Source organism: Ursus arctos, unplaced genomic scaffold (genome assembly GCF_023065955.2).
Source record: "Ursus arctos isolate Adak ecotype North America unplaced genomic scaffold, UrsArc2.0 scaffold_18, whole genome shotgun sequence".
In the NCBI taxonomy this organism is placed as follows: Eukaryota; Metazoa; Chordata; class Mammalia; order Carnivora; family Ursidae; genus Ursus; species Ursus arctos.
The window spans coordinates 38,890,181-38,915,152 of NW_026622852.1; the positions used below are offsets into that span (position 1 = coordinate 38,890,181).

Genomic DNA, 24,972 nt, shown 5'->3' on the forward strand with positions numbered 1-24,972 from the left:
TAGAGTCAAACACGTGATGGAACTTGTTCATGTACCTCACATTAGGAAGGCAAAGGAGAAAGTAAGATGATCTCAAATGATAACTGGACATCGGTTTGCGATTTTACAAATGACTGAGGCAAAAAATACAGCAGCACTTACTTAATAACACAGTATCATAAACCAATGGGCAAAATCATGTTTGAAACATTCGCACTAAATTCAGGAAGACAAGAATACCCCATCACTTCTATGTGAGAAGTCTAGCTAATCTGATGAGGCAAGGAAGAGATCTAAGTATAATAAAAAATTATTTGTATTTCAAAAGAAAGAATCGAACTGAAAAGAAATATTGGGAGATGTTGAGAGTGATGCATGAGAATATTTTAACTGCAAAATTTTGTTGTAACAGCTGACGAATAATACTTAATAATTCAACTGTGGTAGATCTCCATGACAAAATATACTTGAAAGGTAATTTTAGGAGAATTTTATTGTATGGGAAAATTTTCATTAAAATAAAAAATGAAATGAAATTAAAAATTATAGACTGCAGCTTTACTATATATTTACATATTATATATGTATTTCCATGTACACATAATAAGAGTAAGAGACAAAACTATAATAATTACCATATTTTCCTACTTAATCTAAAACTATTCATGAGTATATTACTTCCATAAAAAGGAAAAGAAGCAAAAATTAATTTTAGAGAAAACACTTGCAAATGGAAGTTAGTAAAGACTTTGAATGGTTACCCTCAAATTAAAGGTATTTGCACAGTTTCAAGATAAAAATTAGGAAGGATGTTTTAACCACACTTGGTTGTCAATAAAAATTGGATATCCACTTTATTAGCTTAAACCAAGTGGGAAATGTATTAGTAACATAAAGGACTATCTCTCCAAACCCAAGAGCAGGGAGAAGAACTGAGTCTCAAGAGGGACTGGAACCAGGGGGCAGCTGGATGGCACAGCTGGTTAATCATCCAACTCTTTGTTTCAGCTCAGGTTTGGTCGTGATCTTAAAGTCATGAGATCTCAGAGACCAGCGCTGGGCTCTGCACTCAGCATGGAGTCTGCTTGAGATCCTCTCTCCCTTTGCCCCCTCCCCCAACTCATGCTCTCTCTCTCTCTAAAATAATAAAGTTTTTTTAAAAAAAGAGAGGAACTGGAACCAGGAACAATCAAGCTGCAGGTACCAATAGTTGCTCCCTCCAACCTTCCATTCATTTCCTTCTGGGGCCATGCTGTATCTTGTCTGTTTCTGTCAACACATCTTTGTTCACTCCTTACACTGATGGGATTCCTCTGGTTCTCTGTGCATAGTCTTAACGTTATACTTCCCACGTACTGGTGGAAAAAAAAAATCTACTCTCTCGGAGCATTTTTGTGCCCTACTCCAAATTCCCAAGAGAAAGAATATAAATGATCCATCTCAACCTCTGAATTGCCACTCTCAATCCAAACATAAAGGGACAGCCTCTCTAGGTGGGCAAAGGACTGAGAATGTATGTGGTTCTCAGGGAAAATGATTGTTGATTGACACACACTAGAGAAGAAATGAGCTACAAAGAAAGGAAAGAATTGAAAGCTATGCTTGGACTTATCCAGTAGAAAAACAGTTTTGAAAATGTATCAGAGCAAACTGTCCTTCCAGAAAGGCATGAAATGCCAAGGAAACAGTGTAGATTTTTGGGAGAATTCAACTGTGAAAATTTTCCTCAGAAAGTAGAAAAATCTTATGATTCAAAGCTGTCAGGAAGGAAACGATGTCTTCTTACTAGGTATGTTAATAGCATCTATGAAGGAAACATTTATCAGGAGCTTAGACAATATAAAGGATACAGATAATCTAACCATTATACTGCAAATATTTGGACTTCAGAACAACCTAACTTTTCTAAAAGCCAGATAAACTTCAGATCAAATGTACTGACGCAGGAAATTCAAAGGGGGTGGAGGTTGAAAGTAGATTTTTAAGTTCATGAACCAACTGTGTATTTTTTTTATAATTATCCAAAAACACATTTAATTGTGACATTAATTAGCATTCCAAATAAATGACACCTTGTTTTGTTTTTCTTTTTTTGTTTTGTTTTGTATTTTGGCTTGTATAAATGACCACATCAATTAGCATTCTAGAGCAAAAGATTCTGTGTCACATATATTAAAATAAAAAACCCTGAAATTAAACCCCAAACGATCTAACGTTGAATAAATTAGAAGACTTATTATATGTAAATACTTAAATCATCCATCAGTGACTCTAGTAATATTTAAATATGTAATCATTCAAAAATGTTGACTTTTAAAATTACTTTGAGAATAATATAGTCTAGTGGATTAACCAATTCTTATAATTTAATTACATGCTCACCCTGTGACACTGTAGACAGTGTTCCCTAAATATGCACTGGATACATAAATAAATCTAGCTCATTACCTAAGGTATTTAAAGAAAGGTTTTGCCAAGCATTGATGACTATGGAGCTGATTGCTAAAGCGAGGGTTCTTTCTACTTGAAGAAACTACTAGAATAGTCATAAGGAGATTTTGTTTTTCTTTTGTGAAATGGGATGGCATTCAAAAAAAGAAAAACAGGAATATTATGATGCACAGGAGCATTGTGTATCCCAGCTTGAGATAAACTGAATTTAGCTGGAAGACCAAGTTTTGTACGGAGGCTTGGCATATACATTTATAAATCTAAGTTTAGGCTATACGATAATTTGAAAGAAGGACTAGATGTACCTAGGACTAGGAAAATGAATTCTGTTGAGTCATATTTGTACTTGAATCAAGAGTGTGAAGTCGAGAACTGATCACGGATTAGAGAAACCTAAGAATACAGGCACTAGACAAATGAAGAGGACGAAGGCGGATGTGTTGCAAACAGAAGACGATCTCCCACTGCCTCGGTGCCTTGGTCTCTGCAATGGCTGGCCGATGTATCTGTTCAGCACGTGAGGTGGGAAGGCAAGGCAATGAAAGTACATTGTACAAAAGTGGCATATGAGAGCCCTGGACTGAAGGGGGATCAAGGGGATGGGGGATAAGAGTGATCACTTGGGACTAGCAGGTGTTTAGAGAGTGTCCATTCGAATGACAGTCTCCAAATGCTCGCTTCTCCTGGTCCTGCATCTGCTCCATGTGGCCTTCTGCTTGGCCATCCACAGACCTAGTCCCCATCACGGCTGCCCTTTCTGCCTCACATCTTTGCAATGAACTTCAATGATGGGTATGTATGAGAGGGCCCTGCACCTAGTAGATCTTCAGACAACAGAGCAGAGGGTAGTCCTACCCGATTAAGGATTTAGACTCTGGCTCAGACTGCCAGCATGTGGATTCCAGTACCTTGACTTACCAGCAGCGTAACTTTAATCAAGTTACTTACATTCTCTGTGTCTTGGTTTCCTCATCTGTACTTGGGGGATAATAATACTAACCTACTGGGGGAGATTCTGCTGTTGCAAGGATTTAATGAATTCACATAGGGAAAAGTGCTTAGAGTGGTAGCTGACGAGCAGTAATTACTCCTCACCATTATCATGATTGGTAAAAGAAACTGCTAGCCTGTTGCTGGAATATGTCTGTCAAGTAGATAAACCAGACAATGGAACCAACATGTTGTTCAAAGATGTGAATGAAAACAAATAATCCTGTTTGTGGAGGCTGAGAAGATAGCTCAGGGGATTTAGGAAAATTATGACTCTCTAACCAATGACCAAACGCTCCCACCAGAGCCAGGAAAGAGGTGATAATGCCCTAGGCAGAGGAACAGAAAAGTAACTACTTGACCTTTGCCATTATGAGGATGACAGAGCAAAGGGCAGTGTGGACAGTGATGTGGAGAGGGGATGCGAGTTCACAATTCAGATGCCTGCAGATTCCCTTCTGAACTCACTGCATGGAGTTCTCCACAGAGGTGCTGTGGGGGTGGCCCCCTTGATCAGATTTAGGGGGAAAAAGGGAGTCACACCTGCCTGAGATCCTACTCATCACTTCATATTGCTCCCTTGGGAAAGTGGTCTGAAGAGTGAATTGGCTAAAATTACTAAAATCCATCATTTGAAAAGTGAAGCATCCCCTAAACAGTCCTTTGAGAAGATGTCATAACCATCCTCGTTTCAGTTCGAAATCGGAGAAGCACAATACTCTCCTTGATAGACTAAAATTTAAAATGCTAAATATCCAGAGAGATGTCTTTACCAGAACTCCAAGGTTATAATGAATATCATTTTCTATCCTGGAGCATATATAAAATCAAATAAGATGTGCTCTCTGTCCTCGTCAAGCAGAGGGGAGACAGGCATCACCTCCACAAGTGCTATGATGGAATTACATACACTGTTATAATTTCCTTACTTAACCAGATATGTCCCTACAGTATTTCTCCACATTTTAGGAACATGTCAAATAGGTGAATACTGATTACCTGCAAATCCCTGCAATGTTCTCTACTGCTACGACTTCAACAATCTCTACCTACTAAATTCTGATAGTAGGTCTTATGCTTTGAAACCGTAGGAGAAAAATGAAATTTCGAAAGAGCGAAGAGTGAAAAATAAAGAAAAAGCCACTGGTGCTTTCCGGGTTTGTGGACCAGCAGATGCCGGTCCATGTGTGTTCTTTAGCGAATCCCCCACCTTCTCTCAGATCCCACTTCCAGGAGTCTACGTAACTTCTGACTACTGGAGCTGTCTTGCTTAGCGGGCAACCAAGTGACTTTACTCCAGCTCCTTCCTGTGGTTCATTCTTCACCCGTGGAAAAGTCACACCTCTTGGCTTTGCAACGTTCTGATAGGGCAGGCCATCCTGAGGACCCTTCTTGCCTGCAACAGCAGACCCTGTCCACACCTCCCTGTTCTCATATCCCAGACTTCAACCTGCCAGCATCTTTATCTCTTCATCAGAGGGCTTGCTTTGGTGCCTGGAGACCACTCTGCCCACTCGCAGGGGAGGTGACAGTGACAGAGAATTGGTGCCCTCCACGGAGCCCCTCTCAACAGCGACAGAGCCCTCTCAGTTTCTCAGTTGTGGTCATTCTAAGGCTCGAGCTCTACCCTGGCCCCCCTGGTAGAGCTCAGCACTAGTTACCTTTTCTGTTGTTGGTTCCCTCCCCTGTCTTGTGTCCTCAACGTTTACTAGGATCACCTCCCAAAGAAGCAACTTGCTCTTGAATCTTCATCTCAGCGTCTGCTTCCGGTGAACCCAAAACAGAGACATTGGTCATGTCTTTGGCTTGCTTCTTCTCCATGAAATTGGCACAGAGACAAATGAAAGCTTCTGCCCAAGTAAATTTCCAGCTGAGCTGCTGGAAAGGAAAGCCCCACGTGAGGGACAGAGAGATCTGCTTTCAGTATGAACACCGCTCTCCCCCAGGAGATGCCTGGTCTGCTTGTCTCTGTTTATCTCTTGCTCCCAGATTCTCTAGTGGTATAGACCAGAGTTAGGTCCTGGGCAAGAGGTGAGGGGGGATTGATTTCGTACGGTCTATTCTGCAGTCTGTGAACTTTAAGCAAATATATCATTCTCAGTTATTAGTGGCTCTCTTCAAAATGTGGAATGATCCGTGTGCTTTAGGTCAAGCCATGGATCCTGTTGCCAAATCTGGGACAAGAGAGAGTCCCACATAACATCCTGTTGCAGATAAGTATTTAAAATACACGTTTTTACTACCGACCAGATATAAAAAGTCTAAACTTTAGTATCTTTATTGCTAGAAGATTCCAACAATAACTGCCTGAAATCATTACTTTTGAAGCAACATTTAAAAGCCAAGCGTGCATATTTTGAAGGAAATTGTAACTAAAAAGAGAGCAATCTTGGCGAGAAAGAGTAATGTGAAAAACATAAACAAAAATTGCTTAATTTCTTTCAAAGTGAATTTCAGATTCATTTGGAAAGGTAAAGCCTATAAAATAGGATTAAAATGACAAGGCTCACAGATATGACTCAACTGGTGTAGGTCAAAATATGTGAGCCAAGTTGAAAGAAATGCCAGGATCAAAACACACCATCAAACAACACATCTGAATGTGCCTGAACATTCTCCATCAACAAGAGCAGGCAAACAGAATTTTACTGAACCGGACCAAAAAAAAAAAAAAATCACAATAAGAAATGAAGCCTGACAGAGAATTAATTGAGGCAAATGGGTCCTTTGAGGTGATCATTTCATTTACATGTGATAACATTAAAGGGTTAGAGTCCTTCTTCCCCGAGAATGTTCTTTGATGAGGATTACCAGCAAGAGTGACAGACACGGACAGGGCAGTGGGTCAGCGTCCCTCTTGGTGTGTGACAAGACAAAGCAGGGCCACATTCTCCTGATCTCTCAGCAAGGTGATGGAGTCAGTGTCTCGCACCATCTGTAGCCTCAACACGCCTCTCTGCGTCACATCATGGCCAGCTGTCCAGGCTCCTCTCCTCAGTGAATAACTAGCTTGACAAGCAGTGAAAAAAACAAACAAACAAACAAACCGATCTGAAAGGCCAGTGCTTTCAACCCAGTATGACTCTCCAGCCCCAAGAGACTTAACGCTACAGCACCTGGCATCTGACGAAGGAAAGACTAGAACTGTATCATTTCAATTTCTTAGATAATAAGTGAAACCGTCGTTTTATTTATTTTTTTAAAGATTTATTTGAGAAAGAGAAAGAGAGTGAGAGCAGGGAGGTGGAGCAGAGGGAGAGAGAGAATCTCAAGCCAACTACCCCACTGAGCAAGGAGCCCCACGCAGGCAGGGCTGGAGCTCATGACCCTGACTGAGCCACCCAGGTGCCCCTAAAGTGTCATTTTGTTTCTTAAAGCAGAGCTGTATTGGGGAATAGAACACAATATTCTCCCGAATATATAAGATAAAAGCGGGAACATAAAAGGATTTTCACACTTGAGCCCAATCACTTCAGGCTATGCCTCCGGATACCCGAAAGGCAGGTCTTCAATCACCTGCGCCCAGGTAGACACTGATGTTTTACTTCCTACTACGCAGTCCATGTTCACTGTAACCACTTTCCCAAATGCAGGAGAAATGGATAGATTTAAATAGGTAAAGATACTACCTGTAGATAACTTCTATTAATAATTTAAAATTTTTCTTCCCAGCTTTTCTTCTCAGTGTGGATATTTAGCGAAATTGGACCTAGGTTATATATGTGGTTTTACAGAATGATGGTAAACACCCACAGAGAGTTCAGCTGATTTAATATGCTATTTGACTGATTATGTCATTAGTTTTTAAAAATACGATTTTATTGACTACAATACATTTCAGTGTAGATATAGTATTTTCTTAAATCGTGGTGAGTTGTTGGAACTTCATGGTTACTGCCTCTAGTTTCTGTGTGGAGTGTCAGCCACCAGTTACCCCCTGGTCCCCCTACACCACCATTTCTCACTCTTCTGGGAAGAGGGTTTCCCCAGCTGCTCTCTCTAGCCTTTGGTTGCCGGGAAAGAGCGCTCTCCCCTTTACAAAGTCAAGCTCCAACACGTCCAGAACTGTCTGTTCCTGGTGAAGCAAGTTAATTTAATTTCAAGATTCAGTATTAGGACGCTGTGCACCTAAGCCACCTTCTCCGTGCACAGGAGACAAGGGCATGTCTGATTCTCCACCTGCTTTTTGTGTTGTATTAATTCAATTGATCTAGAACTCAGGAGAGGTGAAGGAAGGTATAATTTACTGAGTCTTCCCAAACCATAGCCAGATTGTTTCTAAATTTTTCCTATTCCAAGTAATGCTGGGATGAATATCCTTTCACAGAATCTTTGAGTATGTCTTAAGTTAGTATTTTCTAAGAAATTCCTTGATTGGTAGTTACTTGGTTTTAAGATTTTTTTTTTACTTTGAAGACTCTGTAAACATACTGTCAATTTATCATAATGTTCTGGAAACATAAGGCTCAAAACCACCAAGTTTTAAATATATAGATGTATTATGAATGTTCTACATTGAGAGGAAGAGCTTGAAGACATAAGAAAGAAGAGGAAAGACTTGGAGGAAGGTCTTCTTGGCTGAAGGTAGAGACCCTCACTCTAATACATGTAAGGAAGTATGGATACACTTGAGTGTAGAGGTGGAGCTAATGAAAATTTGAAAAAGTTTGTATCTGAAAAAATAAAGTGTACACATTTTAGACACATACATGTATATACATTTAAAATATCACCTTTGAAATTTTTTTAAAAACTACATTTTGCATTAGCAGCCAATATAACCTATAACAAGGCGTTGCAAGATGGCTATTATACAATGAAGGCTGTTAGGAGTGGCTCAGCAGGAATGAAGGAAGCAGTGCATCAAATGCACGTATCTCAGGGGCACCTGGGGGGCTCAGTCGGTTAAGCGTCTGCCTTCGGCTCAGGTCAATCCCAGGGTCCTGGGGTTGAGCCCCACATCGGGCTCCCTGCTTGGTGGGAGGCCTGCTTTTCCCTCTCTCTCTGCCACTCCCCCTGCTTGTGCGTGTTCTCTCTCTCTCTCAAATGAATAAATAAAATCTTTTTAAAAATGCATGGATCTCAAAATTTATTTTATATACTCTAGCAGCACCTTAAAACTGGAAAAATACCCAACGTGGATTTTACTTATTCAATGACTGAGTAAATTTACTAAGTAGACTAACTTTGCTTTGTAAATGATTCAATCATGGAATAGGTTCTGCAAAGAACTTTAAAATGTTGCTCTCTACTAATACTGTGGGAAGTTATTTTTTCCTTCGTTTTGGATTACGTCTATTCACATCCAGAAACAAGGTAGCTGGCACCACTGCAACATATATAGTAATGGGAATCTATCCTCAAGTGTGTAGCTTTCACGACTCCTGCAGCTCTGAAAGAAATATATGGTCTAAATTTGAAAAATCTTTATTGCTTAACTCTTTACACAAATAAAACAGCAGCTGCTCAGATGACCTCATGAGAAGGACAGAGAGCAAAGAAGATACATCCTTTAAGAATCTTTTTATGAAGATTGATAAGAAAATATACCTACTAATGTGTTGCAGATTTCACCTTCTGACCACTATCATTCATTTCAAGTGAAGCACTGTAACAACATCCAACATACATCACCAGCTCTCACAGAGTTTTCCCTATCCGCAACTGGCCTCCAAACCAGAGAAGGTTACTGTGCGTAAGCAGAGTCCCTGCCAGAAATTCATTCTTCATATGGCCTGGGGAGCTTTAGAGAACAGTCTCAAAAATCAGGGGAAGGCAGACACAATACAGAACAGGAAATTCCTTGTAATGTAGAGGTCTCTCAACCTGACAGCTTACTCTAGAAAAGCGAAAGAAGCACCATGTTTTCCTGAGAAACACTGACTTGGGTTTACTAAATTCATGATAAAAAAAAAAATACTGATTTTATTTTGTAGTAGGCATTTTCTCTCCATCACTTTCAGTACAATATTTTATTTGGGAGTGGATGTCATATTATTTAGAAGCTTCTGGCTCCTGGGAAACTAACATCAGTAGTTTTTGTTGCCAAAATTTAAATGGATTGCTCTGGAACTGTGATAGTTTTTATTAAAAGAAATATGATCGAGCACAAGAGTGAAGATGTTTCAGTTAGGCAAGGCCTGGGTCTTCCGTCTTGAGCTGAGTGCCATTTGAGAAAGAAATGAAGTGGGATTTCCAAAATTTCCCTGGTTAGACGCAGGCTCTTCCTGACATACTGGTATGGAAAAAGACTACTTATTACTTCCTCAGCGTCCATCCTCTCCTCCCTCTTCAAGGATGGGCATGAGCCCAAGTTGTCCCAAATGAGATCTACCCGGAAGTATTATGTGGATGGCCTCAGAGTCTCCTGAAAGAATGATGTGACTGTGTTCGCCCTGTCCTCCTCCCTGGGATCTGGGATAAGCCCCTGATGGTTGGAGCTCCAACAGCCATATTAGACCACTGAGGTGACCTGAAGATGGTGGAGCAGAGAGCTGGCGGAAAGACTCTGGATCTCTGAAGACATTACCTTCCTGCCGTATTAGAATTTTCTAACATTTTAAAAAAAGATTTTGTTTTATTTACTTGTCTGAGAAAGAGAAAGCGCAAGCAGGGGGGAGCGGCAGGTAGAGGGAAAAGCAGGCTCTCCACTGAGTGGGAAGCCCAATGCAGGACTTGATCCCAGGACCCCGGGGTCATGACCTGAGCTGAAGGCAGATGAGTAACTGACTGAGCCACCCAGGTGCCCCTCTAACAATTTTCAAAACAATCTGAGACAGAAAAACATGTTTATTGTGTTTAAGCCAGTGGTACTTTAGATATTTCAATTACATCCAGCTAAACCTTCTCCCAGCTAATTCACTGGTTTAAAAAGGAAGCTCAGAAGAGAAACTAGAAGGGATTATACCATTTCAGGCTCTGCCAATGATTGGTCTATGTCAGACCATGGAGTAGCAATCAAGGACCATGAAAGGAAATTCCATGAGCCAGGTGGGAATTCTGATGAGTTGAGACAAATCACACCCAGAATTGCTACAGATTCCAATTTGTCCAGCGAAAGACAAAAAGTCAGATTTAAAAAAAAAAATGCTGTCTTCTGATTTCAAAGTATCTGCTAGAATTAGAAAATATATTGTATGGGGGGAGGGGAAAAAAGATATATATGTATAAACACACACAAATGTGCACGTATACACGTGTCCAATTGAAATATATCCATCAAATGAAAAGGCCTGAAAACCATGGTTTATGTCTTCTAAGTTAGAGTGTTTGGTTTTATGTCTTAATGTAACACTTTTGTGGCTCTAGAAATGGAATCTTCCACTTCTCCCTAGCTTTTGATATAACTCAAGACATGGAGGTAACATGGTCAAATGTAGGCAAGGATAGGAAATGGCGGGCAGGGGAGGAAAAAGACAAGATGACAAGTCAGAAGACAGGACTGACTCTGTGGCGTTTACTTAGCTTTGTGACCAGCATTTAGTAACCTAACTTCTTCTAGAATCTGATGCTGTTCCTATAAAACTTGAATCTTCAGAACTGATTCTGTAAAATCTTAATACGAAAGCACTGTAAGTTATAAATCACTTTACAAATTAAAGGTATATCTGATCAAGAATGAATACATTTAATAATTCCATGGCCACGATGAAGAGAGATCCTCTCTGAGCAAATCTGTACCAGGAGGACAAGCAGGGGGTAGGGGATGGGAGAGACTTTCCTATCCTTTGACCACAGAAGGGAAGTAGGACAGAACAGACCATCCTCTCTCTGTGTCTAGGCATTCAAGCCTTTGACCAAGAGTTCTCACGATGCATTTCAATCAAACATAACATACTGGCAGCAGCCCATAATGATAACAGAAGCAGTAAGGTGTACATTCTTATTATTCTACTTTATGCACTGAGGACTCATTCAATTCATTCATTCATTCGTACTTCTGAAGTTTGTATGGGATGACAAAACAAGTTCCTATGTAAGACCAAGGCAATAGGAGAATTGTTTAAGAGTTTAAGCAGCACAAAAGAGAGCACATTTCCAGAGGGACATTTAGAAGTATATCTTATCAGTATTGAACCCACTTAGCTTCTGCATCAGTGAGCAACTCCTGATATCTAAGTCATGCTCCAAGTTTGGACCAGCTGAATCCACTGCAGGCGGTATGACTCCCCCCAACCCTTTCCTCTAGGAAAGGAAAACTCAAACCTCCCTGACTCCTTCAGCACTGGACCAATAGAAAGCCTTCTGGAAAATGCACAAAGGCTATTAGAGGTCTATTGTATGAAAACAAAATGGCCCTAATTTTATTCATCAGGGTTTTAATCTAGCACCATCTTGCACGTCTCCAGATTTTATTAGAAAACTTAAAAACAGATCCTTTCCTCCCATAAGGCTGAGAGACCAGATCTGTCTCCTGGTAAAGGTGTGAATGTGTACTAGTGTGGACACATCACAATGATGCTCTTTCCCTAAAGCTAGGAAGAGCGGCTGCCCATCTCTTCCCAGTCTTCCGGTCATCTAAAGCTCGAATTTTTGGTGAGACAGCACATTCCCCACCAGAGGCTCATATTTCTGGAACTCTGGAATGATGGAAAAAGCAGAAATTTTTTTCAAAGGAAGCTTCGTGCTGTTTGTTTAATAGATATTTAGCAAAAGTGAAGTAGGAATGAGGGGCTCTGCTTTTATTACAACTTGAAATGCTTAAGAGGTGTAGAGCCTTGCATTCATTGTGTGGCCAATCCAAAAGACGCAGTTTAGGAAAGGCAATTTATAAATACACAGTGGCGAGAAAAACTAAGAAGAAAGGTCATTATGAAAAAGTCATTCCTTGGGGGCACCTGGGTGGCTCAGTCGATTAAGCATCTGCCTTCAGTTCAGATCATGATCCTGGGGTCCTGGGATCAAGCCCCGCATTGGGCTCCCTGCTCAGCGGGAAGTCTGCTTCTCCCTTCTCCCTCTGCCCGTCCCCCTGTTCATGCTCTCTCTCTCCCTCTCCTCTCTCTCTCAAATAAATAAATAAAAATCTTAAAAAAAAAAAAAAAGAGAGAAAAGAAAAAGTCATTCCTTGGAAAAGAAAATCTGAAGAGCTTTGTGTTTATTTCATAAAGGGTTTTCATGTAATTAAGTTCAAGGGGCTAAATCTTCCTCCCATTCTATCAACTGTGTTTCTGGAAGGATCTGTGCTAACTGCAGATTCACTGCTTTAGTCCTTGCCCTCTTTGATGAGTGTTGGAGGATAATGTCTAAAAAGAAAAGGTCTACACTGCAGTTTATCTATTGAAATAAAGTGTGATATACTCCCCATCAAGCTGTACAATTCCACTGTTATCCTTTTTGTTTAATCAATCAGATATGCTGAAAGCTAACAGCAAATTTCACGCTGGTAAAGGAAATTCTACACAATGAGATTTTTACATAAGAGGAGTAAGGTGTGTGGATTGTGAGGGGTAGTCATGGACTTGCAAGCAAGCATGTATCTATCTCTACATTATTGTGCCTTCTGTACTTGTCTGCCTGTGTTTGTGTCTGTGTATAGTTGTGTGGACATTCAGTTTCAAGCAGAAATGGTTTGAAAAACTAATTTTTCTGGGGAAAATAATTAACAACCTTAAGAATATCTCTGTGATTTTCAATTTCCCTGCTCACACACACAGTCCATTCCAATAATACCATTCTGCACACACATGGGAACCTGATGAACTGTCTAATTTCCCCAATGAAATGTATTAAGTTTCACATCCAAACCCAAACTACACAGCTTACAGTTTTCAAACTAATTCTGCAATGAAACAGGCTTGCCTGATCCCCATGCAGAAACCCATATTCAAACTTCCACCAATGTCATCTTTAAACATCACTCCTCTTCTATCAACTTTCTCCCAATATCCTATTTTAATTATACCTAACAATACTCATCAGAGGTTTGGAAAAGTTATAGTGAAGATACATAAGTTTCCAAGTTAACCAGGGACTGAGTCCAGCTGACCCTCTCCTGTACCTTCACATAACCCAATCCAAGTGAGAAAAGAAAAATAAAATCAAGGGGAAGTTCAGCGAGCACCAACTTTTGAGAAGGCTTGGTTTGGTAGATTACAAATGGATTCGGATTGAAGAACGACACTGGGAACCTTCTTGGCAATTTCACTTTCCAAGACAGGATGTAGTATTTGGAAGGAGAAAGCTGAAGACAGAGTAGGTCTTGAGGCGAGCAGTGTGTACTCGATTCATTACCCATTTAACTGTTTTGGATCAACGTACTCAGAGGCCCCAGACAAACCTGGCCAACCCAAACAGAAGAGCTAGTATATGGCGAGTTTTTCCCTGATGCAGCAGGCTCTTCTCAGATGGAGTGGGTGGTGACATCAGGAATAAGGCCAGACCTAGGACCTCATGAGTACTTGGAGTGGGGGCCAACGAAGAACTGGATCTGCAAAACTGAACCCTGCCTGGTGAAACAATTCAATAAAATGGGAGCATCTTTAAGGAATTACTTCATCTCCTGGAGGCAAAAGCTTTTCAAACTTCATAGGAAATGAAAAAAGCACAAATGAAAAGAAAAATAGATTCAATCAATTGATAAAATGATAGATGTTACCACCATGAAGAAATTTAGAAGGCAAGTGAAACACTGAGAAAAACCACTTGCCTCATACTTAGCATCGGGAAGGTTAATACCATTAAGATGCAAAGAGCATTTGCAAATCAATAAGAAAAAGAACCACCTTCAAATAAAAAATGGATAATAATCCGAAAATATTTTAACAGAAATTCAAAAAAGCAGAGCTATATATGGCCAATAATATATGAAAAAAGTGTACAGCCTCACTAAAAAGGAAATGCAATTTAAAATGGGACTATTTTTCACATATAAAGTGGGATGGGGCAGGGGGGGTGTTCAAATGACACTAACCTATGTTGGCTGCATCCTAAATACTGATCCAGGCACTGCACACAGGGGTGCAATTTGGTGCCAATTTTCTACAGAACAACTTGGCACATATACCAAGGGCCTTAAAAAATGGGCATACTCTTTGATGCATTAATAGCTCTCACTTTAGAAATTTGCATTGAGGAAATTATTAAAGATATGAGCAAAATCTTAGTCACACAGTGTTGTTTATAACAGCCTAAATATATAATAATAGCTATTTACATGATAAAAATAAAGGCATATTCTATGGTGGAATACTATGTGACTATGAAAAATGATAAAGTAAAAGTATATTTCTTTTTATGGAAAGAAGACTAAAAATACGGTGGAACAGAAAGTCAAGTTAGAAAAGAGAATGTACAATATAATCCTTTTTTTGAGCAAACACTGTTTATGCATGCACAAAAACATACCTATTATTTAAACAACTGCTAAAAGTCAAGAAAGGTGTGTATCACAATATTACAGTGTATTTATAGGAAATTTGTCTGATTATTTTCCTATAAACTATTTATTATCAGTAAAATAAAATGTATTTTAAAAGAAAAAAAAATGAACCAAAGAGACTTCGGCAAGAATCCAGTTAGAGAAGATATATTCAGAAAATGAACAATGTTTCTGTACAAGAATAATCATTTACAATTGAATCTGAAAAGCTGCTATTCATGGTAGCAATATTGAGTAGAATATAGTTAGGTCTAAATAGGAACTTTATGCAGGACTTAATTACTAGAAATCTACGAGTTCACTAAATGATATAAAAAGAATTGTTTATATAAAGACATACCATATTTTTTACTTGAAGGGGACTATTATAAAATATAAGTAATCCACAACTTAATTCAATATGTCTGTATTGAAATTAAAATCCTGGTTGCTTTCATTTGAAATATGTGAAAATGAATTAAAAATTCATAGTAAGTAATAAGTACATAAGAACTGATTTAAAAGGGATAAGAAAAAGGGAGAATTTGTACTGCCAGATATTTAAATATACTGTAAAGTTATAATAATTAAATCACTTTCACAGAGCTTAAAAATAATAAATAGATAAGACAAACTAATAGAAAGCCAGAATATCAAATACCCATAAGCATTTAGTGGATGATAAAAGTGGCATTCAATTAAACTAGAATAGGATGGATAGCTTTCAAGCAAATGATGCTAAGATAACTTGTTAACTACTTAATAAAAAATAAAATTAGATATCTTTGTCACACCATACACTAAAATAAGTTCCAGATGGACTAAACTGTTAAATGGAAAACATTTCTCCAATTTGGGAAATGAAAAGGCCATTCTAAGAATACAAGCAAATATGGGATCTTAAGGACAATGTTTAATAGATTTGAATATATAAAAAGTTACATCATCCATCTAATAGCACTGCAATAAACAAAAGTAAAACGCAGTGACCTGGAAAAACACCTGCAGCATATACAAATAGGAATTACCAATCTTACTATATAAAGAGCTTTTACAAATTAAGGGGAAAAAAAACCTAACATGTACTATCAGTGCAAAATGGGCAAAAACTATGACCAGGTAATTATCAAAGGAAAAATACAAATGCCCAGTAAATGTACTGGAAAACGTTCATCCTCAACAAAACTAAAAATGTGAATTTGCTGAAATGATACCTCTATACAACTACAAAACTGGCAAAGATATCTAAAATAATAGTGCATGTTCTTGGTGACCATATGGCAAACTTACTGCTGTGATACTCTGCTGGTGGAAATGTAAATGTACAGGACCCTCCAAGGGAGAACTGGACACTATGCATCAAGAAGCTTACAAATGTTCATATTCTTAAATCAGGAACCGCTACAGAAATTCTTCCTAAGGAAGTAATCAAAAGGGTGCACAAATATTTGTGTTTATCATAACTTAGTTAATAAAAACCCTAAGTGTCCAATAACAGGTGACAGGTAAAATAAATGACTGTGTATGTATTCAATGGAATAGTATGCAGCTAATGTAGCTATCGAATAGCTACATTAGATACATAATACACGAGTGCAGATCATTTTTGATCTAACAAATGAAAAATGCAGGCTACAGAACAGCAGGACACCACTGTGGTGAAAAGTACGCACAAACGTGCACGCTGGGCGGCTGTTCAACAACATGTAAACAGTAGTTTTTTAAGGGTGATATAGTTCCAACCCCCCCCCCCCCCATTTTTCCTCCTTTCTGTTTCATTCATTCTACAAATAATTGGCTTGCTGGTATGTGTCAGACATTTCTGTATGTTCCGAATTTTCTTCAACTGAATATGTATTACTTAGTAATCAGAAAAAGTTAAATTATGTGAAAGTCCATCCTCTATAACTGACTTCCTCTTCCAGATGCTAAAAACCCTGCAAAGGTCTCAGAGTAAAAATAAAAAACGCATGCAGTTAAACGAGTATCAAAAGCATAAAATAAAAAAGGAATTGAACTATTCAGTTCGCTCTACGTCTTACCTTTAGAGACCCTTCATAAAACACACTCACTCACCTGTTCCAGCTTGGACACGGTCTGTCCCCTGCAAGTGTGAACGTGAACCGCATCTTAAGGACCCCTTCCTAAGACGGCCCTCAAAGAAGACCGCTCTGAGGAGCCTGCCATCTCGCTAAGCGGTTAAAATCCACGACCCGCTGGGACCCTCTCAACAATAGGAAGGTGGGTTTGACTCTGATTCTGGGCACTGGGACTTGACGTGGGGAGGCGGCGGCTTGCCCGAGGCGGAACCCGGGTCGGAGGTGAGCCGGCAGCACAGGGTGGGCAGGGCCGGGGGCGAGGGCCGCGGCCGGGAGGGGCGGGCGCCTTACCGCGGCTTGCTGGAAGGCGCCCTTGGTGTAGGTGCCGCCGCCGCGGTAGGTGATGGCCGGGATCTCGCGGCTGAGCAGCGCGCACTTGTGCTGGTGCGCGCGGCGGTGGGAGATGTAATCGACGCGCGGCACCACGTTGTTCTTGGACGAGAAGGTCACGATGGCCACGCGCGTGGCCGTGGGCACCACGGGGAAGTCGGACAGCAGCTTGCGGACGAACTTGAGCTCGCTGAGGAAGTTGGCTTGGCCCACGCTGGACGACTCGTCCACCAGGAAGACGAGCTCCAGGCGCTCGCTGAGCTCCCGCAGCCGCCGCACGCGCCGCCGGAACGCCTGGCCCAGCCGCTCCACTTTGCTCTCCGCCGCGTCCTCGCCGGGCGCCGGCGGCGCCGGCAGCGCCGGCAGCCGCCCCGGGGCTCCGGGCGCGGCCTCGGGGAAGAGGCGGAAGCTGAAGTTGCGCGACGGGGACATCTGCTGAAAGGTCGCCCAGCCCGAAACGAGAGCCAGACCCCAGCAACAAAAGGCCAGGCGCGGCCACATCGCGCTGGAGACGGAGCGGCCGGCCCGGAGCGCAGGCGTCGGCCCCCGGCGCGGAGAGACGCTCGGCCGCCCGGCTCGCGGAGGGGCGTGCGCGGCGCGGGCGCGGGGCGGCGGCCGGAGCCTCGGCGCCCTCTTAGCCCAGCCTGGGGACACGGGCGGACTCCCGCGGCTCGGGGGCTCGCAGGCAACGGCGCGCGCTCTCTACCCCTCGCGCTCTCGCCTTTTTTCTTCCCTCTCTCCTCCTCCCTCTCTCCCCGAAGCCTATAAAATGTTTGAAGGAAAGGGGGCAGTCAAGAAAAATCGCCCGCGTCCCTCCTTCTCCCTCTCTTCCTCCTCTCTCTGTCTCTCCCGCTCCCCTCTCCTTCCTCTATCTCTGCCTCTATCTCTCTCCTCCCCCTCTCCTTCTCCTCCCGGGATCAGGCCAAAGACTCGGAGATTCCATGACACCAGAACCCCGCGTCTGTCAGGCTGTCAACATTCCCGCAGCAAGCGCACCAGCGCCGAAGCCCTGATTGATCCCATATGTCTGGCAGGAGCTGCAGAGGAATTCACTGGAGATGGATCCAGATACCGAGAGTGCCACAGTAATTGGAAACACTTTGTAGAGGAAAACACACACGGACTGGCCAGCGAGTTGAAAGCATCCTTTGAAAACTGCTTGCTCACCTTTTGGGTCTCTTTTTCCCCCTCCGGTGCCCCACAACCCTCACCAAATGGATGTTTACTTTACGTTTAATTTCTTATCAGTGGTGTGTGTGAGTGTGTAGACTCTTGAGGGCCCCCTCAGACCACATCATATCGGGACTGCATCTACCCCTAACACATCGCATGGGGATGGCTGGTCCTGCCGCTTCATCCATGCATTTCTTTATTCACTCGTTTGTTCATTCCTTCATTCACTCAACAAATTTCTTTGAGCACCTATGATGGGCCAGGACACCAGGAATATAATGAGGAACAAAAATTGCCAGGGATCTTGTCCCCAGGGAACTTACAGGGTAACAAGTGAGGTGATCATTAGCCAGATATTCCACAAACCATATATATAATTACAACCCTCAATGCTAAGTGCTACAAAGGAGATCTCAGGTAGACAGACTTGACCTTGAAGAGGTCAGGGAAAACTTCTCTAAGAATGTTTGTGCTGCAATCTGAAGAATGAGTAGGGGTCCTTTTTCCCCGGTCCCCTCTCATGTGTTTGTGGTCTGTTTCAACAGGCAGGACCCACAGAGGCCTATCTCCTTGACTTTGAGTGGTACCTGGCACATAGCTACCATGAAACACAAGTTGCCCCCTGGGTGTGGTTTTTCCAAAGCAAGATCCCAAAAGTAAAAGCACACTTTGCATTAGAGGCAGGGAACGCGGTTAAAATATTCCGGCTAGGAGTCAGAAGTCGTGTGAAGAAAGGCCCCCGCAGTTACATAAACCACCTCAACTAAGTTACTTCCAATCCTTGGCATCAGTTTCTGCATCTATTTCACAATGGAATTCAATGATCTTCAAGTTTCCTCTCTCTAGTATCAGATAATTTAATTCCATCTATATTTAATGGAATTCCTTCATTGAGAGATATCACAGTGTATTGTTTGAAATGTTAGGATTCTGGAATCAGTTTGCCTGAGATGAAATCTCGGCTCTGCCATTCACTAGTTGTATGACCTTGCTTATCTGTAAAATGGAGTAATAACAATAGTCTGGTAGGGTGACTGTGAGGAACTAATCACAAAAACTTAAAGTTCTTAGGACAGGGCTTAGAATATAATGTGTCTTCTATAAATGCTGATTTTATCATCACCACCTTTAATCATGAACATTCTTCAAACTCTTATTTTTCTAACAATATTTATTGACCACCTATCATGTGCCAGAATGTTAGATACTGAGGTTTTTAAAGTTGACTAAGACTCAGTTCCAGTCTGGAAGTTCAAAGGATATCAGAAGAGAATATAATTTGCAAACATTTACAAAGCAGTAAGATAAATGTAGGAATGGAGAAGGGGGAGCAAGAAGGAGAAAGGTCGAAATCCTCCTGGGGAATGAGCAAGACCTTGGTTGAGCTGAGACTTTAAAAAAAGAGAGAGAGTTTTTCCAAATTGTATCTACTCTGTTTTATTTCAAACACATCATTAAGAGCTAACATTTCAGGACTTGGATGTGCCAGGCACCATGGCAACTACGATGTGTACTAGCTCATGTGTTCTCCACAAAACTCCGGGGAGGTAGACAATTGCTCTAGGACTCTTTGCTTGCAAGCAATACGCACCCAACTTCTCCTCATTTAATCAAAAGGGCATTTCTTGGCTCATATAACTAAATTGGGGAAAGGGCAGGGGTGGAACTGGTTTCAAAAAGGCTTGGAAAGGAAATCAAGAACTACCTAGATCTTCCATTTTTCTCTCCCTTATGCTTATTTTGGCATGTTAGATTTGGTCTCTATCTCCAGATTTATGGTCTGAGAAGGAAAGACGCTTCTCCTTAAGTTTAAAAAGTTATGAAAATCACTACCACCACGACCTTAAAGAAGGAATCCACTAGAGCAGGCATGGGTTACATGCCCATCCCTTAGCCCACTCTGTGATTGAGGGGTTGGGTCATCATAATCGTCCTAACTGAGCTCATATGCTCACTGTGGCAGAGACTCCTAGTCACCTACCCACCATATCTGGTCTCACCTCCTTCAGGTAATAGAGCTCCTGAGTTTTAGCTGGGCATATGGTATTGAAATAAAGACTACATATCCCAGCTATCCTTGCAGCCGGGATGTGGCCATATAACTAGGTTCTGGATATATATATATACTGGTTTTGTGTGGCAGTTTCTAGAAGATCTCTTTAAAAGATAACTGCTATCTTTTACCTGTTGTCTCTTCCTTTCACCCCTTAATCCACCTTTCTACCTGGAACATGATTATGGCATCAGAACTCTAGTAGCCATCTTGGACCGTGAGAATAATGGTCACATTCTAGCAATGGGTGAGTAACAAGCTGGAAGGCACCTGACTTCCTGCAGACTTCGTGGAACAGAACCACCATACTCATCTCAGATTTCCCATCTACCCACTTTGATATTGACTTTCCTGTCACGTTCAGCTGAACTTGATCCTAATAAACCCAAGCCTGTAGCCAGGGGCTAGCTTTTAATACATGCTTTGCTTTACGTAAGTGCTGTGGAAGAAAAAAGGAGAACATAATGAATTGCTCATGGGCTCCTGAAGTTGTCCTCAATGGTGACACACATCATTCTGCCCCATTTCATTGGCTAAAGAAAGTTATATGGCCATCTCTAATTCCAAAGGGAATAGGGAAGTACAATCCTACCATATTCTCAGGAAGCAGAAAGCTAGAAATATTTGATGAATAGAATAATTATCAAACTGAGTCACACAACGAGAAGACAGTTGAGTTCACAGTGCAAGGGAGGGGGGAGGGGGGAGAGGAGAAAAAGCAAAGGAATGATAAAAGCCTGGAAAGCTTAGCCTACCCTAAAATTTAGGAGGTTCCTACAGGAAGAGAGTTACAAATCAGTTTCTGCAAGGGCTTTCTGATCTTTAGTTTGGGACAGTAAGTCTACCTGATGCCTGCTAATATTTACATATAACTGTGGTAAATTATGTAACAGTGCCTGATGCTAACAGGGGTTTTAATTAAGCACTCGTGGGGATTAGGTTATAGTCTTCTTTTCTACCTTTTTCATCCCAGCCCATCTTGGAATCTTTGTCTTTCTTTGCATTAAAAAACACTGGATTAAATCAAAATATAGTTATTAAAATATTTTTAAAAACTAAATGTGTCATAAGGGTACCTGGGTGGGTCAGTCGGTTAAGCGTCTGACTCTTGATTTCAACTCAGGTCATGATCTCAGGGTCGTGAGATCAGCCCCATGTGGGGCTCTGTCCTGGGTGTGGACCCTGCTTCTGATTCCCTCTCTCCCCCTCTCCCTCTGCTCCTCCCCCACACCCCTGCTCATGCACACGTGTGCGTGCTCTCTCTCTCTCTCAAAAAAGAAAAACAACAAAAACTAAATATGTCATATAGTAATACATGTACTTCTTCATGATCACATTAAATAACATCATCTATCCACTGTTCCAGTAAATGCCTTATTTTCAAAGCAGGGATGAAGGCGAGATTTTGAGGTATTTGGCATGGGTCTAGGCACATTTAAAGCTCCCTGGATAATTCTGACACATGCCCCCAGGGTGAGCACATAAGCCAACATGTCATCGTGTACTTGCAATAGGCTGAACAGTCAGGACTATGTTCATCATTCTCATGGGAAGAGAGTGGGGACATAGAGAACTTTATTAAGACTGCAGTTCCAATCTTGGCACTACTCTGCAGAGCTCTCTAGTGTATATATTCTCTAGTCTGAAGCAGTGGTTCTTAATAGGAGTTGACTTTGCAGGGAACATTGGGCAAAATTTGGAAATATTTGGGGGGAGAGCAGTGTTACTAGTATCTAGTATACAGGCCAGAAATGCAACTAAACATCCGAGAAGGCACCAGAGAGCCCCCACAACAAAGAATCATCCAGACCAACATGTCCATAGTACCAAGGTTCAGAAACCCTGGCTTAACCCACTATAAATGACAGACACAGAATATGATAAACTTTCATGATATCCAAAAACTAAGATTGAGAAGCAACCAAAAGGTACTGAAATGGCAACTAGAGCTACACTGAGAGGGAAAAAAATCACCCTGGCTTCATTCCATAAAATAAGGACTTCTATGAAAAAAACTGTTGATGCAGTCAGGGATGGGAGATGCATTACATTCTTCTCACCACCTGTGTGCTGACTCAGAGAACCAGAGTTTGATCAGAGACTAATTTCCATCCCTGCCTATCTACTGAGACCTGTGCTAGCGGACACCCACCCTCCACTCCACCCTTCAGGGCAACCATCTTTCCACGTTGATGTAAAAAGATAGGACACGTGGGTGTTTGGGGAAACACGGAGGCGGGCCAAGGAAGACAGCAGAGTCATGCCGGCAAAGATCCTTCTGAGACATCAGGAATTAAGTCAGGTAAATGGAAGTAGAGCAGGAAATTTTTTCGGATTCCATGTGTGCTGGGAATGGTGTCTGGTTTTAAAATCTTTAACACCGTGTTAGCTAATGCTTACAGGATAGGCAGTAATGACAGGAGGAAGATGCCCCCTTGTGACTGTATTCTATGAGTATCTTTTTGTTGTGAGTTTAACAAAGATAGTCTCCCACATACAGAGGTTGGAAAAATAAACCACCCTACATGCTTGTTTAAGTAGAAATTACCTGAAGATGGAGTTTAGGATAGAAAAGCCCTAGCAGCAGACATTGCAAACAATTTAAAAAGCCATATCTGTAAATAAATGTTGCAAACCTGGTTACAACACTAGACAGCCTGAAAAAATTTTAAACGCACATTATTTTCTGTGCTTTATCTCATTTAATCCTGCCATAAATCCTGAGATAAATATCACGGTCACTCCATTTTTGTAGGTGAAGTAATAGAACTTATAAAGGTACCCCCGGAATCTAGAAATAGAAATGGTTTATTGCGATTACCTTTCGATGCATGGCATGTTCGACGTGCAGTGCTTTGGCGATGCAATCTTGCAGTGAGGTGGAGCCATTAATGTATCATTTGTGTTGATCTCTGCATTCCTATCTATGATGTGCTGCCCTCAGATAATTTAGTAACTGATTTCCACAGGATAAACCTGAGCCTTTAACAAACTCCAGAGGAAGGAATCAAAGGAGTTCTGATCTGGTAGTCTACTCCACACAAGACCATCAGCCAATTCAGTTCTGGAAATTATCCAAAGAGTCCCTTCCCTTTCTGGAGGAATGGGGTAGTGTGCCAGCCTGTTGGAACTGCTCCTGGCAACCCGCCCCAAGTCTGTCATATGCGGGTACTAACTGGTCGTTTGACATGATGATATTCATCTCTTCAGACATGTGGCTTCAAAGAAAATGGTCCCAAGACATGTGCTTTGCACAGGTCACATCACACCATCACCCTTGCCTTGTATTTGGGTGGCTAAAGTCCAGTGGAGGTTGTCTTGATCGTCTCCTGACGCAACACTGCATCTACCATTTGCTGGCCTCCCTATTCAAATGAAAAGTAACTTGGTCTCTGAACAGTCTTGGGAAAAGCAGGTGTTCTTATCCAGGAGAACCGAGTACCAAGAACACATTTCCAAAAAACAGCTGGGGTCATCCTCGGCTAAACTTTGCAGGATTTGCATCTTGACCTGGCGAAAGGCACGTGTGTTGAGAATCTTACATGTGGTACTGCCAGGCACCGCAAGCTTCTAGAATGCTCTGTAGGCTGACCTTCTTCAGGCTGGCCATTATGTTCACAGTGACCATTTCCTTTACTTCTTCAGAAACAGTCATCCACAAAGGAGTGTGCCCCACACATTGCCCATAGCCTTGAATGGTGAACCAGTTTTCCAAAGGTGCAGGGGAGATGTTATTTATTCCAGAAGGACACGCATGGAAGGACTCTTTAGATCCACTGATAGGACCAGCCCGTGTATCCACTCAGAAGTAGCAGCTTAACGTGTTCATCTTTCGTCATCTTCAATCTGTAAAAAATAAAATAGTATCATCTATGTTTCTAGATATAACATTCAAAGTCAAGGCTTGAACCAAACTCTGTGATTTCCAACATAATCCTAGAGGTTGCTCTGCTAATAACAAATAATAATAATGGTAAAAGTTTTAAAAAGGCATGTTCTTTTTATCTCTTTTCCTTCTCCTACCAGTGTGTGAAATACAGAAGGATCAGTAAGGAGAACTGATTTCCTATTGACAAAGTATACGACCGCCATTCTCGTTTGGAGGCAGCTCTAACTATGGTTACTTTATAAATTTTATTTTTAAGATTATCATGCAGTAAAACTGACTTCACGTGTGTACAGTTCCATGGATTCAGACACATATAACAGATTCATGTAACTACAACCACAATCAGTATACAGAACGGGTCCATTCACTCCAAAAAACTCCCTCTGTGGTTATGCCCTTTCCTCACTCCTAACTCCCAGGCAACCCACTTACCTGTTCTACAATACTATGGTTTTGTCTTTTTCAGGATCATATAAATGAATCATACAATATGTATTTTTTGGAGACTTTTTTTTCGCTTAGTGTAGTAACTTTGAGATTCTTCTGAGTTTGTATACAGGTTTTTGTGTAAACTTAAGATTTCATTTATTTAGGCTAAATACCCAAGGATGGGATTACTAGATCATTTGGCAAAAGTTTATTTAGCGTTATA

The 24,972-nt window shown here is 41.3% G+C and overlaps 1 protein-coding gene across 4 annotated transcripts in view; it reads right to left on the minus strand.

The window, feature by feature from the left end:
* The window catches only part of SVEP1 (sushi, von Willebrand factor type A, EGF and pentraxin domain containing 1), a 194,306-nt gene extending 176,117 nt beyond the window's left edge, over positions 1-18,189 (minus strand). For 2 of the 4 annotated variants that reach the window (XM_044386734.3, XM_057313668.1), the window contains exon 1: positions 17,167-18,189. In XM_044386734.3, the coding sequence (XP_044242669.3) occupies positions 17,167-17,706 (540 nt within the window). In that variant the 5' untranslated portion in view covers positions 17,707-18,189. Of the gene's footprint in view, positions 1-16,852; positions 17,107-17,166 lie in introns of those variants that run through there. The other 2 variants (XM_026506030.4, XM_057313669.1) reach the window with 2 other exon arrangements.
* Between the last annotated feature and the right edge of the window lie 6,783 nt (positions 18,190-24,972).